The 13,429-nt window shown below is 40.4% G+C and overlaps 1 protein-coding gene across 1 annotated transcript; it reads left to right on the plus strand.

Annotated features, from left to right (window-relative positions):
• The first annotated feature begins 11 nt into the window (after positions 1-11).
• si:ch211-274f20.2 (calnexin) lies at positions 12-11,134 on the plus strand. The gene is made up of 14 exons (XM_036569405.1): positions 12-402; positions 1,998-2,071; positions 2,165-2,223; positions 2,358-2,499; positions 2,589-2,670; positions 3,060-3,252; positions 4,797-4,986; positions 6,596-6,709; positions 8,043-8,199; positions 8,883-9,080; positions 9,177-9,296; positions 10,078-10,180; positions 10,272-10,345; positions 10,446-11,134. Exons 1-14 carry the CDS (start codon positions 340-342, stop codon positions 10,458-10,460), a joined length of 1,584 nt encoding a protein of 527 aa, XP_036425298.1. The 5' UTR covers positions 12-339; the 3' UTR covers positions 10,461-11,134.
• Positions 11,135-13,429: the final 2,295 nt, after the last annotated feature.

Genomic DNA, 13,429 nt, shown 5'->3' on the forward strand with positions numbered 1-13,429 from the left:
CTTTTAATAAGCTTGAGCAGGAAGCTTCTGCTGGACGAGGCAGAGCAGGCTAAAGCCCGGAGTTCACGCGTTCAGGGCTAAAAGCGCGATAAAGAACCAAACACGGAGTTTCGGTTTTCTGCTGTTCACTCGGTCACAAGTTCCCCATAGCGCTGCAGGACAGTGAGGACAGTGAAGACAGTGAGGACAGTGAAGACAGTGAAGACAGTGAGGACAGTGAGGACGAGGTAAAGGGGAAAATCTCAGGACCGGATTCTGCAGAAGAGCTGCTCTGAAAACGGGCCGTTTTGCCTCGCAGGTTGAGCTGAACTCGGTTCTGTCCCTGTCTGTGTGTCAGATATGATCAGCCTGCTCGCTGCTTTATGTTTCTGTTTGACTTTCAGTCCCACCGAGGAGGACCAGGTCAGTCTGTCATGATTCCAAATCGATCAATCAAATAAAAGTCATCAGCCATCGGTCTAAGCATGGTTCAATGGTTGATAATAATAATAACAATAGTAATAATAATTATAGTAATGATAATAATAATAATAATAATAGTAATAATAATAACAGTAATAATAATAATAATAATAATAATGTCATCACTGTCCAAGATTCAAGACTTTATTGTCATAAGCAAAGAGAAACAGACCGAATGAAACTCTTACTCTGCGCGACCTTCCGGACTACAGCCCACTACATAAACAATGAGTACTGAGTAAAAGAAAAGCGCAGTATTAACGTGAGGGAACGTAATGGGTAGCCACGATTTAGTAAGGTGTGGGAATGAGATAATTAAGTCGTGGCCATAAGGCATGAGAACGAGATCATGCCTTAATAATCTGTGGCCAAGGCTTAAGTATCTCATTCCCACGCCCTACTAAGTCGTGGCCACGACTTAATTATCTCTTTCTCACACCTTACTATATGGAGCCCTGCTGGTGACATCCAATATAAATAAAAATAATGCATGGACACAATTTATTAACATGTGGAAACGAGATCCTAATGCATGGCCACAAGTTAGTAAGGCATGAGATAATGAGAATGAAATAATTAAGTCGTGGCTATGACTTAGTAAGGCGTGGGAACAAGATCATGCCTTACTAAGTCGTGGCCATGCATTAGGATCTCATTCCCATGCCTCACTAAGGCGTGGCCATGACTTATCTTGTTCCCATGCCTTCCTAAGTTGTGGCCGTGCATTATTGTGGGGTGTCACCAGCGGGGCTCCCTAGACCTGAGAAAATATACAATAAACATTACAGACAGTGCAGTCTGTTTGTCCGGAGCCCCTAAGGCCCATGTGATGAACACAAGGCCCGTGGGCCGGTCAGGCCTGTCACACAGTGCTCACATTCCAGCCCACAAAAGTATTTCAGTTTTCTGTTAATGTTACTCCAGTTTCACAGTGTGCTGCACTACAGTCCCCAGCATGCACTGCAACGTAATGTGCTCCAACTCTTCTACCCCTTTCTTTTTAAAATGGCCCTTTTACTGGTTGAGTTTGACACCCCTGCCCTGAGGTGATATAGTGATTATTTTTTAATAAGGTGTGGCCTCGAATTAATATATTGAGGCCATGAGTTAAGCTTCTTATAACTCTTGGCCTCAATGTATTAATTTATGGCCTCAGTTTGGTAATTTGTGGTCATGCCTTATTAAAAATAATCACCATGTCGCCTTGGGGGCTCTGGACGTTTGTGTTTGTAACTATGACAAATTCTAACATGCATAAAACAGCCAGTCATGCCTGTTTACTGTGTTTTATAAGAGAACAAGTTTTCTGTACATGCAGAAATACCTTTGTAGTCAGAATAAAAGTTAAAAAGCGACGGTAACAGGAGGAGCGTGCAGAGACATTTACCATATCATTGTAATATTCTACTGCTGTTCCTACTACTATTACTATCAGTACTACTTCTACTACTACTACTACTACTACTACTAATAATAATAATAATAATAACAGTAGTTGTTAATATCACGTTTTCCAACCTTGTTCCGACTGTCAGAGTGTGTACAGGTCTGTCGCCGCTCCAGCTCAGGCCTATTTTGCAGAAACGTTTGATACAGACTCGTTGGACAGGTAATTTCCTTCTTATTACAGAGGTGTTTTAAGGTACCTGTCGTCCTTTATTTGCCCATGTTTTATGTGTAATACTCTGTGTTCATGGTGAAGAAAGTGGGTGCTGTCCCGGGCGGTGAAAGAGAAGGATGCTGACATTCATAAATACGATGGTAAGCATGGTGTCTGTGCATCTTTCCAGTGCAGCGTCTCAGTGATGTGAAAAGCTTGTGTGAGACTGTTTGATGATAATAACACTGAAGCAATGAAGCAAAAGGAGACGTGTTGCTCTCGTGTTTCCGTTTAGGAGGGTGGGTTGTGGAGGAGCCTGAGAAACAAGTGCTACTAGGAAACAAGGGCCTTGTGCTCAAATCTCCAGGTCGCCATCACGCTATAGCTGCGTACCTTCGCACGGTGTATCACTTCAGAGACAAACCCCTCTTTCTGCAGTGAGACGTTTCAGCCAGTCTTCATTTATTATCCCTCCAATATTCATACAGGTCCTTTGACTGAATGTTTGACTGTGGATTCTTCACAGGTATGAGGTTCACTTCCAAAAGGGGATCGACTGCGGTGGAGCCTACATAAAGTTGCTCACTCATTCGGATGATCTCCGCTTGGTATGATAATCTGATGAAAAGTGTAGTTTACCACAAAGTACGGACAAAATCAGACAACAAGATGGACCTTTATTCCATTTTTATAGATAATATTGTTCAGGATCAGAAAGTCTACTTGAGTTTACTGATCAACTCAGCATAGTTTGAACTGGTAATGATTTGCACATGCAGTTTGCACCCTGTTAATTGGGGGATAGAAGTTTCCGATCCTTGTTAGCTAAATTAGCTTTGTAGCTCCCAAGCAAAGCTAAAGACCCAAACTTCAGAGTAAAACTGTGACTCCATTTAACCAACATTACACAGTTAGACACAAAGGATACATGTGAACACATCCATTCTGTTTTGTTTATTTGTTTATTTATTTTTTTCTTTTTGGAAAATGATTGTAGAGTCAGTTCAGTGACGTCACCCCATACAGCATCATGTTTGGTCCAGACAAATGCGGCAGTACTTACAAGGTGCATTTCATATTCCGCCACCGGAACCCTCGGACCGGGACGTACGCGGAGAAGCACGCTCGGCAGCCTGAGACTGACCTGAGCGACTACTTCACGGACCTCAAGCCTCATCTCTACGCTCTCAGTAAGTCTCAGCAAGAGTGACCGACAGGCCTTAAATCAGCAGCTATCGATGCAAATCCAGTAGGGGGGGCCGAGGGGTCAGGGTATTTTTATTAAGCATTTTCAGTACAAAAATAAACAAACCAACCAACAAACAGACACAAAGATACACAATTACTTAAATTAAATTAATCTAAACAGGGTCCTGTCCCAGGCTTTTTTGACCAAGTCCAGACCAGGCAACTTCAGTATCAGCCTTAACTCAATTCAGTCGGTTTAGTATCAAGACGTCCACAACAAAGAGCAGGAATGTAGATCTTATCCCCTGTGTGGTGTTCAGGTCTGAGGGACCCATTTTCAATGTTTACCAAAAGAAAAAATGATGTGATTTTATTATTATTTCACCCTCAGATTGGTCTTTGCTCATTTTCTGTGAAGAATATATAAAATAACCCATTTTCAGTGTCTTCACTCTGTGGTGTGGAGGTGCTGTGTCCTTCACTCTGCTCTCCTCCTACATGGCCTGCTGTTAGTGTGTGTGTGTGTGTGTGTGTGTGTGTCTGTGTGTGTGTGTGTGTGTGTGTGTGTGTGTCTGTATGTGTTTGTATATGTATGTGTGTGTGTGTGTCTGTGTGTGTGTGTGTGTATGTGTGTGTCTGTGTGTGTGAGGGTGGACAACATGGACAGGCTGCTGACTGGCTACAGCTGCTAAAGGAGAACCCTACGCTGGACACTAGTGATATTTTAAACATCTGGTATTTTTACGTACGTTGTTATGGCTGTATTGATTTAAAGAACAGTATTGTGGTGGGTCCAGCAGACCACTGAGTATCACACACATCAACACCACACAAGGGTTAAGTGCCGCTCGGTTCTGCACAACATTTCAAAATAACTTTCTTCTCTACTGTCAGAGAAGCCATTACGATTTTCTTTTAACTGGGTTTCAAGTTGAGCACTGAAATGTCTCAGAGCAGAAACAGAGCTGGATATCAGGTCTGCTACTAAAGGAGAAGAGAAAACACGGAGAAATGTTCCGAGAGCATCTGCAGAGCATTTAGAGCAAAGTTCACCAGTGGAGAGTTATATTTGACTGCCTGGTGAGGGGTTAAATCAAATCTGTGTGCAAATTTGTAGTGTATCAGCTGATGAGCAAACCTTTTGGAATTATGTGTGTTCAGTTGTCAAGCAGTTCATTTTTTTTATTTTAATTCTATTTTGTACATATATTCAACAAATGAAAATATATTCACACTAAAAATGGCATAAAAATGTCATATTTAAGTTTGTTCCCTCTAGATTTTGAGCTAAAAAAATTTCAAATTAATAAAATGTCATTTAACCAAGCGTATTCAAACTTTTGCATACAACTGTATATTAACTGAAGCAACTGCCCACTGGTTTTTACTATAGGTGTATTTGGAGTCATTTTCTAGTGTTTTCTAACTACAGCGAAAACCATCAAAATTATTACCGGTTATAATCGACAGTTTTATACAGATGTTTTATACAGATGTTTTATACAGATGCTTCTAACCCAGCTTCTGGAACACACCTTATTTTCAGATTTATATCCAGACAACACCTTTGAAATTCTCATTGACCAAACGCTGGTCAAACAGGGGAGTCTGCTGGAGGACATGGACCCACCAGTGGTGCCTCCTCGTGAGATAGAAGACCCAGAAGATACAAAACCCACCGACTGGGATGACAGGCGCCATATTCCTGACCCCACAGCAACAAAACCCCACGACTGGTATGTTTAAAGAAGAAATGCAGATCTACTGTCAGTGTTTAGATTCAACAGCTTTTCACGGAGCTCCAGTCTGAAATGCTACAGATCCAAATTCTAAACTAAAACTAAAACTGGACTCTGCAGGACAAAGCAAAGTCACTCAAAGAGTTTTTGACCAGTGAACCTACACATCTGAGATTTTATACAAGATTTTAATGCACACGTGACATAAACGACTTTTACAAAATACATTTTAAGGCAAAACTTTGTTGTTGCTATTTTTGTGTATTGCTACATTCTGTGAGGGAGCTTCTGGACGTGGACGTCTGGTTCCTATCACCACCACTGTGAACAGTTCTGACTCCGTAATTTTCTCTAGAACAAAACATTTTATGCCAAATCACTCTGATTCACTTAGATTACGTCTTAATTTAATTATGCAAACATTTTGAATTCCATTTTAATATATGGAATAGAGATGTAAATCTTACAATAATTTGATTAAATTATGATTCTTCAGAAAACAACGAAATCATGAAACCCCAACTTTCACAGTGGTTCAGTTTGATTCCATTATTTTGGGCAAATCAGAGAATGTCTTTAAATGCACTAAATACACACATTAAACCCACTTCATTAAGAACTCTTACCTTGTATCTACTTTCTTTGTCCATTTTATGAGGTTAACTGACCACATAGTTTCACTCTGTAGTTCTACAGTTACAGACTGTAGTCCATCTGTTTCTACTTTCTTTTATCCTGTTCTTCAGTGGTCAGGAAGCCCCCAGGACCACCACTGAACAGGTATTATTTGGGTGGTGGATCATTCTCAGCACTGCAGTGACACTGGCGTGTGTTAGTGTGTGTTGCACTGGTGCGAGTGGATCAGACACAGCAGTGCTGCTGGAGTTTTTAAACACTGTGTCCACTCACTGTCCACTCTATTAGGCACAACTGCTGTGTGGTCCACCTGGATATTGTTGGACAATTCGAATGAGAAGCGACTTCAGCTTTGTGACTTTTTAGTGTTTGAGTTTCTCACTGCAGGTTAAACGTATCAGGAAACCAGCTGGAGTGATTATAAACACAAATCAGTCCATTCATCTCCAAATTATCAATGTTTATCTTAAATCTCTCTCTTTGCCGTTTCTTTAGCTACTAACTAGGTGAGATTGTTATCTTTGTTGCTATGGTGACCAGCAGTCTGTGCTGATCTTCAGGGTTAAAGGGTGAATTAGCAGTTCTACATTAACTCCAGAGTTTAAGACCATTTACTGTTAAACTGTGTTGAACGATCAGCAGAGCTTTATTTTACTGTAAAGGAGGATTATTTTATTTTTACCTACAAATCTGATTCAGCTGTGGAGCCACAGGACAGTAAAAGAGACGCATGTTGCCGACCGCTGGACTAATACAATAAAGATCAAAGGTTAAAGGTTAAAGTCATTATTGTCTCAAAGTGTCTTATTAGTGCCTTTTCTTTATTCACCACAGGCACCACAGAAAAACTCTGAAATCAGCCGACTGACTGTATGTGTAATAACTGTACGCAGGAGATAATGTAGGGAAAGTATCAGTAAAGGTATGAAGGCAGTGATGAAGCTCTGTCTCTGGTTATTGGTTATCGCAGGGATGAGGAAGCCCCTCGGCTCATTGCTGACCCCACAGTGCAAAGACCTGAAGGCTGGATAGAAGAGGAAGAGCCCTTTGTCCCAGACTCAGAAGCTCAGCCTCCACATGACTGGTGTGTAAGCCAGCTTCTGAACACATGACACGAGTCATGAGTCAGGCCTCTCTCTCTCTCTCTCTCTCTCTCTCTCTGTCTCTCTCGCTCTCACTCTCGCTCTCGTTCTCTCTCTCTCTCTCTCTCTCTCTCTCTCTCTTTCTCTCTCTCTCTCTTTCTCTCTCTCTTGCTCTCTCTCTCTCTCTCTCTCTCTCTCTTTTAATCTCCATTGCCCCAATCCACGAAATTAAAGAACTAAGTGGATTCTCTCTCTTTTCAGGGATTCAGGCTGGCTTGAGGCTAATAATGACCTTTCTCGCTCATTTTTGCCAGATCAGTTCATTTTGTTGATTATGCCATTTTATCAGTATTTTTAGATAATGTTTATTTTCCTCTCCTTACTGGTTTCTTTCTAGAACCCTATTATGCAGCAAAGGAGCAGCTATTTCTGCCTCTTAACTTCCTCCTTTTCTTTAATAGCATGATTTTTCTGTGCTGTTGTCACGTTACTTTGATATGCTGAACCAGAGGTTTTGTTGAACCAAGTTTTGTTGATTTTCTAAGTGAAAATAAATGAACACTTTCTCTACAGAGACACACTTCTGCACAGTTTAATGCACAATTACTGTTTATTTGCTGAATTTAATGTTAAAAACGTTAAACATGAAATGTCACCTGTGCAAACACTATGGCATATTTTTCTATCTCGTTTTTTTTTCTATATGTTAAACTCAAAGCCAATAAACAGAAATCGTACACTAAATTGCATATTTTAGTTGTTCTTTGTAGAGAAAATTTTCACTTAGAAAGTCTACAAAACATGTAATTTGAGGGTGTTTGAATGCTTACATACAACAGAGCTAAATTAGTCCGGAGGAACAAATCAGTAATAAGCCCTTAGTGATCTGAACTCTGTTCTGAACGTGTTCACATGTGGAAATGATCGCAGTGCATCCAACAGTAAATGCGTCGTGCTTCTTTTATGTAGTGGCAGTAACCTGTAGCACACAGGGAGCACCAGGTGTACATATTAATCCGCTTTACTCTGCCTAACATGGGCGTGCTTTGACTCAGCTACTCTGACTGTAGATTTTAATGAGTTAAAGAGAGACATCACCAGACGACACATTCGGTAAGATATTGTTAAAAATAACTAAATTGCTAAAAAAAATCCTTGGTGTAAAAATGAAATCTCAGGGGTTTCACTTCTTCTTCATGGGCTGAGGGCAGCTTTAGCCTAATAATGAGCTGTTTTAGTCATTTGTGCTCCTTTTTCCAGTTGATGTCATTATTCTTTCTCCTACAGGCTTCATTCTTCAGTCTGACTTTGTTTTTCATGCCATTGGCTGAACAGGTCTGTTGAGATGGACGGGGAATGGGAGGCTCCTCTAATCGCTAACCCTGCCTGTGCCGAGGCTGCAGGCTGTGGGTCCTGGAAGCCTCCCATGGTGCCCAACCCAGCATACAAGGGGAAGTGGAAAGCACCTATGATTGATAACCCCAATTATCAGGTAGACTCACACCGCATGTGCTTATTAATAAACACGGTACTCAGTGTAAATCTCAGGGATTAATAGTGAGATGTGTCTGATGTTTGTATTTATTGTGGTGATTCAGCCAAAATTTTAATTTACCCAATTTTCCCCTTTCCTAAATGTGGTCAATCAGCCACAAAGTTTGGCCCTTTAGTTTTGCACACGAGCTATAAGGCTAATATAGCTAACAAGCAATGGAAGCTTAAACTTCACCAGTTACGTCACACATTTGTCTTAAACTACTGTTAAGTAATCTCAAATAGATTCGCTTATTTGGTTTATGACGGTGTATATAAACATACTGTTTTATCAAAAAACTGATAAAAGTCTGTGGCACAGTTAAAAAGTAGTAGTAGCCTGAATTTTGGCCTTCCCCATGTTGGGGCAGTCGTGGGCTGGAGGTTAGGGAACCAGCCCTGTGACCAGAAGGTCCCTGGTTTGATTCCCTGAGTATGTTATTCAGTGTTATGTATCTGGTGACTGTAAGCTTTTGTTATTTCTCAGCTACTTTAACTGTGTAGCTCCAGTGCAGAACTAAAGAACCTAACCTCAGATACCGTAGCAGATCGACTGAACTGGAAGATCAAATTGTAAATTTGATTTTTGGCAAATCTCTTTAACCATGACTCAAAATCACCTCCCGCTGGTCTGTGTGACAGGGGAAGTGGCAGCCACGGATGATCCCTAACCCAGCGTACTTTGAGGACCCTCAGCCCTTCAGGATGAGCCCTGTGGGTGCAATAGGCTTTGAACTGTGGTCCCTTACTGGAGATATGCTGTTTGACAACATCTTGCTGTGTGACAACCTAGAGATGGCCAAACGCTGGACAGAGGACACCTGGGGACAGAGAAAGACAGTAAGCTTTCTTTGGATGTGACACACTGTAAAGCAAGTCAGTCTTTAATGCCACATTACTTCCAACTGTACTCACACATTTTTCGTGGTCTTCCAGCCGGGGATTCTGGAGCGGCTCCTGCTTGCCACAGAAAAGCGTCCCTGGCTGTGGGGCTTGTACGTCTTCACTGTGGGACTTCCCATCATCCTCTTTGTCAGTTTAATGTGGCCTGATAAGGTAAAACCTTGTAACAATAGTGATACGTGTGAACCTTCGCCTGAACATTAACAACTAATTTTACCAGTTATCTCTATAAGACTGTGTATGTTCATATACATACTGGTCACTTTATTAGACACACCTACCTACAAACAGATGGGCTACAAGCTGTACCTATACCTACAAAGATCACCTACATTATACAGTGAAGGGAAACAAGTATTCAGGTACTTTTGAGATCTACCACCCTGGAGAGTTCAGCTTCTACACACCTGACTCTAAAATTCTAAAATTCTCTGTTATGATTGTTTTGGTAGTGATAAAATGGAATGTTCATTAATTTATTATAATAAAATAAGCAATAATTAAGGAATAGGGCCACTCAAAGCAAGAACATTTTAGTTTAAAGTCCAAGTCAGTTTAAAGAAGTAAATAAATTTATATTTTTATATACACTCTACACTCGTTGTCCTTGTATCTGCACTCTTTGTCCATTTTATCAGCTCCATTTACCGTATAGGAACACTTTGTAGTGCTACAGTTATGGACTGTAGCACTGCTGTGTCTGATCCACTCGTACCAGCGCAACATTCACTAAGGCTACAACCACGTCAGTGTCACTGAATGACCCACCACCCAAATAATACTTGCTCTGTGGGGGTCCATGGGGGTACTGACCACTGAAGGACAGGGTAACAAAGTATGCAGAGTAACAGATGGATTACAGTGTCATAGAGTGGCTATTGGTTATTGACTTTAGACAGTGTTAATATGTGACATGTTAATATGTGCTTACCAGCGATTTGGCCCCTCGACTGAGGACTACTATTACAAAAAATCTGATGAGCCTCAGCCAGACAGTCCCCAGGATCCAGAGGGCCACACTGCTCTGAATGACTCTGGTGAGAACACAGTTTTGTTAAACATGGTATGACTTGCAGTGATGGCTGTTGATTTTATTACTGACTGTTGCTTCATTATCTACCATTCAAGGGGCCAAGGTCAAAACTGGCCCGAGAAAAAGGGAAACCAGGAAAGCACAGAAAAAATCAGACCTGGAGTTAAAGGTAATTACATATTTTAAAGGATAATGCAAATTTCCAAACATTTGAATGGCCAAAACTTGATTTCATATATTTAAAACATGCATTTTTCCATTCATGTCAGGAGAACTCAGACTGAGTCCTTCAGCTCTCCTGGGGAGATACTGGACTAGACTTGAAGGAAGCCATAAAAGACTGGAGCTGCGACTTGATTCAGTTTCAAAATGTCAAGGACATCACAAGTCATACAAGAAGGAATGTTCTGATTTGGTTATTCGTGAGGAAAAGTGCACAGAAAAGTTCAATTGGGATGTGATTCCTAAGCCTGAAAACAGTAGAAGCTAATCAGTTTTGGAGCAACATTGGAAATTAAGCGTAGAAAAAATAGCCATTATATTGAACAGGTGTTATGGGTACAATAAAAACAGGGCCTTAAAATTGAGACCGTAATAAAACCTATCCTGTGTTTTTACTGGTGGCAACTTTCAGTTCCTTCTGCAACTCTAATTTACTGCTGCGTGTTTTGCCTAGACATGCAGAGTTTAAGGACTGATGGCTTTACAGATGTTCCTTTACTGTATTTATGGTCATCCGGACTGGACCATGCCTTAATGGGGTTAAAACACTACTTGATCACTGGATTACTTGATTTCAGACGAATGCTGCCTACTCGAACATGAAGAGTTTTATTCAAAAACACTATATATATATATATATCTGTTTGTAACACTTTTGGCTATAACAGGTGTTTAAAAAGAATAACAGCTGATGTATAATGGAAAAAGATTCTAATAAAGAAGGTATAAATCATAATATAGCATCATTGTTTCTTGTATGTGTGAAGCTCACTCCCAACAATGTGTATAATGAACAAAGAAAATCTTGAGAATTTTAGGTCTATCGTGTGTTTTGGAACGAAATCCTTCTTTGACTGTTCTTTGAAAGTTAGCAAACATTTAACGTTGTGAATCACTTGAAAGCAAGTAAACGCAAAACTATACATCACAAATGTTAAGATAAAGAGCTTATAATCCAAATCTGACTGAATCTGATAAAGTCTAATTAAATGAATTCAGATCTGTTTAGTAGTTTCTTGTGAACCAGAAAAAAAGCTGGAAGATAAAATTCCACATTTCTTCCAGAATCGAAGTTGCTCTCCTGAGACGGCTTTACACTAGACCTTGGAACATTGCTGTGAACAGGTACTGATGTTGGTTGATTAAGTCTGGCTTGTAAACAGCAACTCATTCCAAAGGCGTGTAGTGGACATTCATCAGTCCTGAGTTTCCAGTTCCAGAGTCCACTGCCGGCCAGCTTTACTCCAGTCTCTGGATCATGGAGAGCTCAGGGGTCACATTACAGAAAATTCTTAAGTCTGAGATCATATCTTATCTGCTTTGTTGTCATGGCAACTTCAGTTAAGACTGAGTTTAGGACAGAAGCCATTAATGAGGAGACGGAGCTGAACGTGTTTATTAGGAGGAGTAACGTTAGCGCACTCGGCTAAAGCGTTTGGGAAATGGAGACTGAAACTGTGGAGCGGCGACGCTCTGATAAACAGCAGGGGGCGCTCTCACAGCATTTACTACTTACAGTACATTAGTAACGGTAGCTAACATTAGCTGTCTGGCTAACTAACTTGATTACATGTTTACATTTCAGCTGTGCGCGTATGGTCGGTTGCTAGGTAACAGACATGACAGTCGACTGTCGACTTTGATCAAGGAAGTTAACATTTCCTAACTAGAGATAAGAAAAGATGCTGTAAGATAAGATATGATCCTTAAATTAAGGTCAGATTTGCTTCTGTAATTCTGGATTTGTGAACAATCTTATCTTGACCTGTCAGATCTTAAGTTGAGACAAAAAGGTAGGAAGTTTTTGTAATTCGGCCCCAGGTTTGTATCTGATTGCTCCAGCGTGTCTGATCACACAGTCAGTGGCCCTGGGTGCATTTAAACCTCCATATCCCCAATGAGTGCGTCTTAAAATAGCCAAATTCACTAATTAAGATCAAACACATTTCAGGAGCATCCTCTGTGTGAAAGCGCTCTATGTAACAAAGCCATAGATCATCTATTTGTTTATTAAAGAACCATTTTGGTAAATTAGGTGTGCATGAGGAACCTTCAAGGTTCTATTTCAGGAGTATTGTTTACATTAAACTGATGCCCATAAATATGAAATATCTTGCACATCCTATAAGCTCCTGTGATGACCTGCCAAGTTAAGCAGCAGGTATGTTTCAAATCAATTTTTAAAACGTATTTTAGAACACTGCACTATGTAAACACTTTAAAAACACCATTTTATATAGAGAAAAGAAACTGAATGTTCACTCATTTCGGTGAGGTGGGGGGGTTCAGGTGGGTCATCCTCACTGGCCAACTTTGGACATCCCTGTTCTTACCAATTAGAGGTTTTTCCTAGAACCGTAAGTTAGATTAAAAACCATTTAGAGACCTTTATTTTTTAATTGGCCATCCACCTGGGGTCACTGCGTAACACTTAGTGACAGGTTTTTGTTGATACTTGGTTGTGTCATAACACTTTCTGTTAAAAAGGTGAATTTTAGTGCCATTGTGTCCATTTAATGGTTCATCTCCTGTTTCTAAAAGCCTCCATTTCACATGCAGTTCTTAAAAAATTGTACCGGATATTTTAACCCTTAAAATCCCAGACTTATTACACACTATCCATTATTATGGCTGAGCTGTTCTTGTGCTGTAGAAATGTGTGATATAAATTTGGGCAGACTGCAGTGCAAACTAGACGAGCTGTTCTTAGGTTATAGAAGTGTGTAGTAAATCTTGGCCCTGGCCGTTTAAGGGGTTAAAGTGTGGAGAAACATGACCCTCGATTATTGGGATTCGGTCAGTCGAGCTACATTTCCATTTGATGAGGATCGCTGTCGCACAGAGCTCTCAGGAATTATCAGCATCTTTAGTAAATATAAAGAATGTCTTTGTTTAGTATCATCATAATCTCACATACAAATGAGAAACATCAAATCTTTGGTGAGAAAAATATTCAAAGGGAAACATTTATGATGAAACGCTTGTAAAGGTGATGAGTGAATTAACTGCTGAGGCCAAAGAGTTATTTGCA

The sequence above is a fragment of the Colossoma macropomum genome, unplaced genomic scaffold, assembly GCF_904425465.1.
Source record: "Colossoma macropomum unplaced genomic scaffold, Colossoma_macropomum, whole genome shotgun sequence".
Lineage (NCBI taxonomy): Eukaryota > Metazoa > Chordata > Actinopteri > Characiformes > Serrasalmidae > Colossoma > Colossoma macropomum.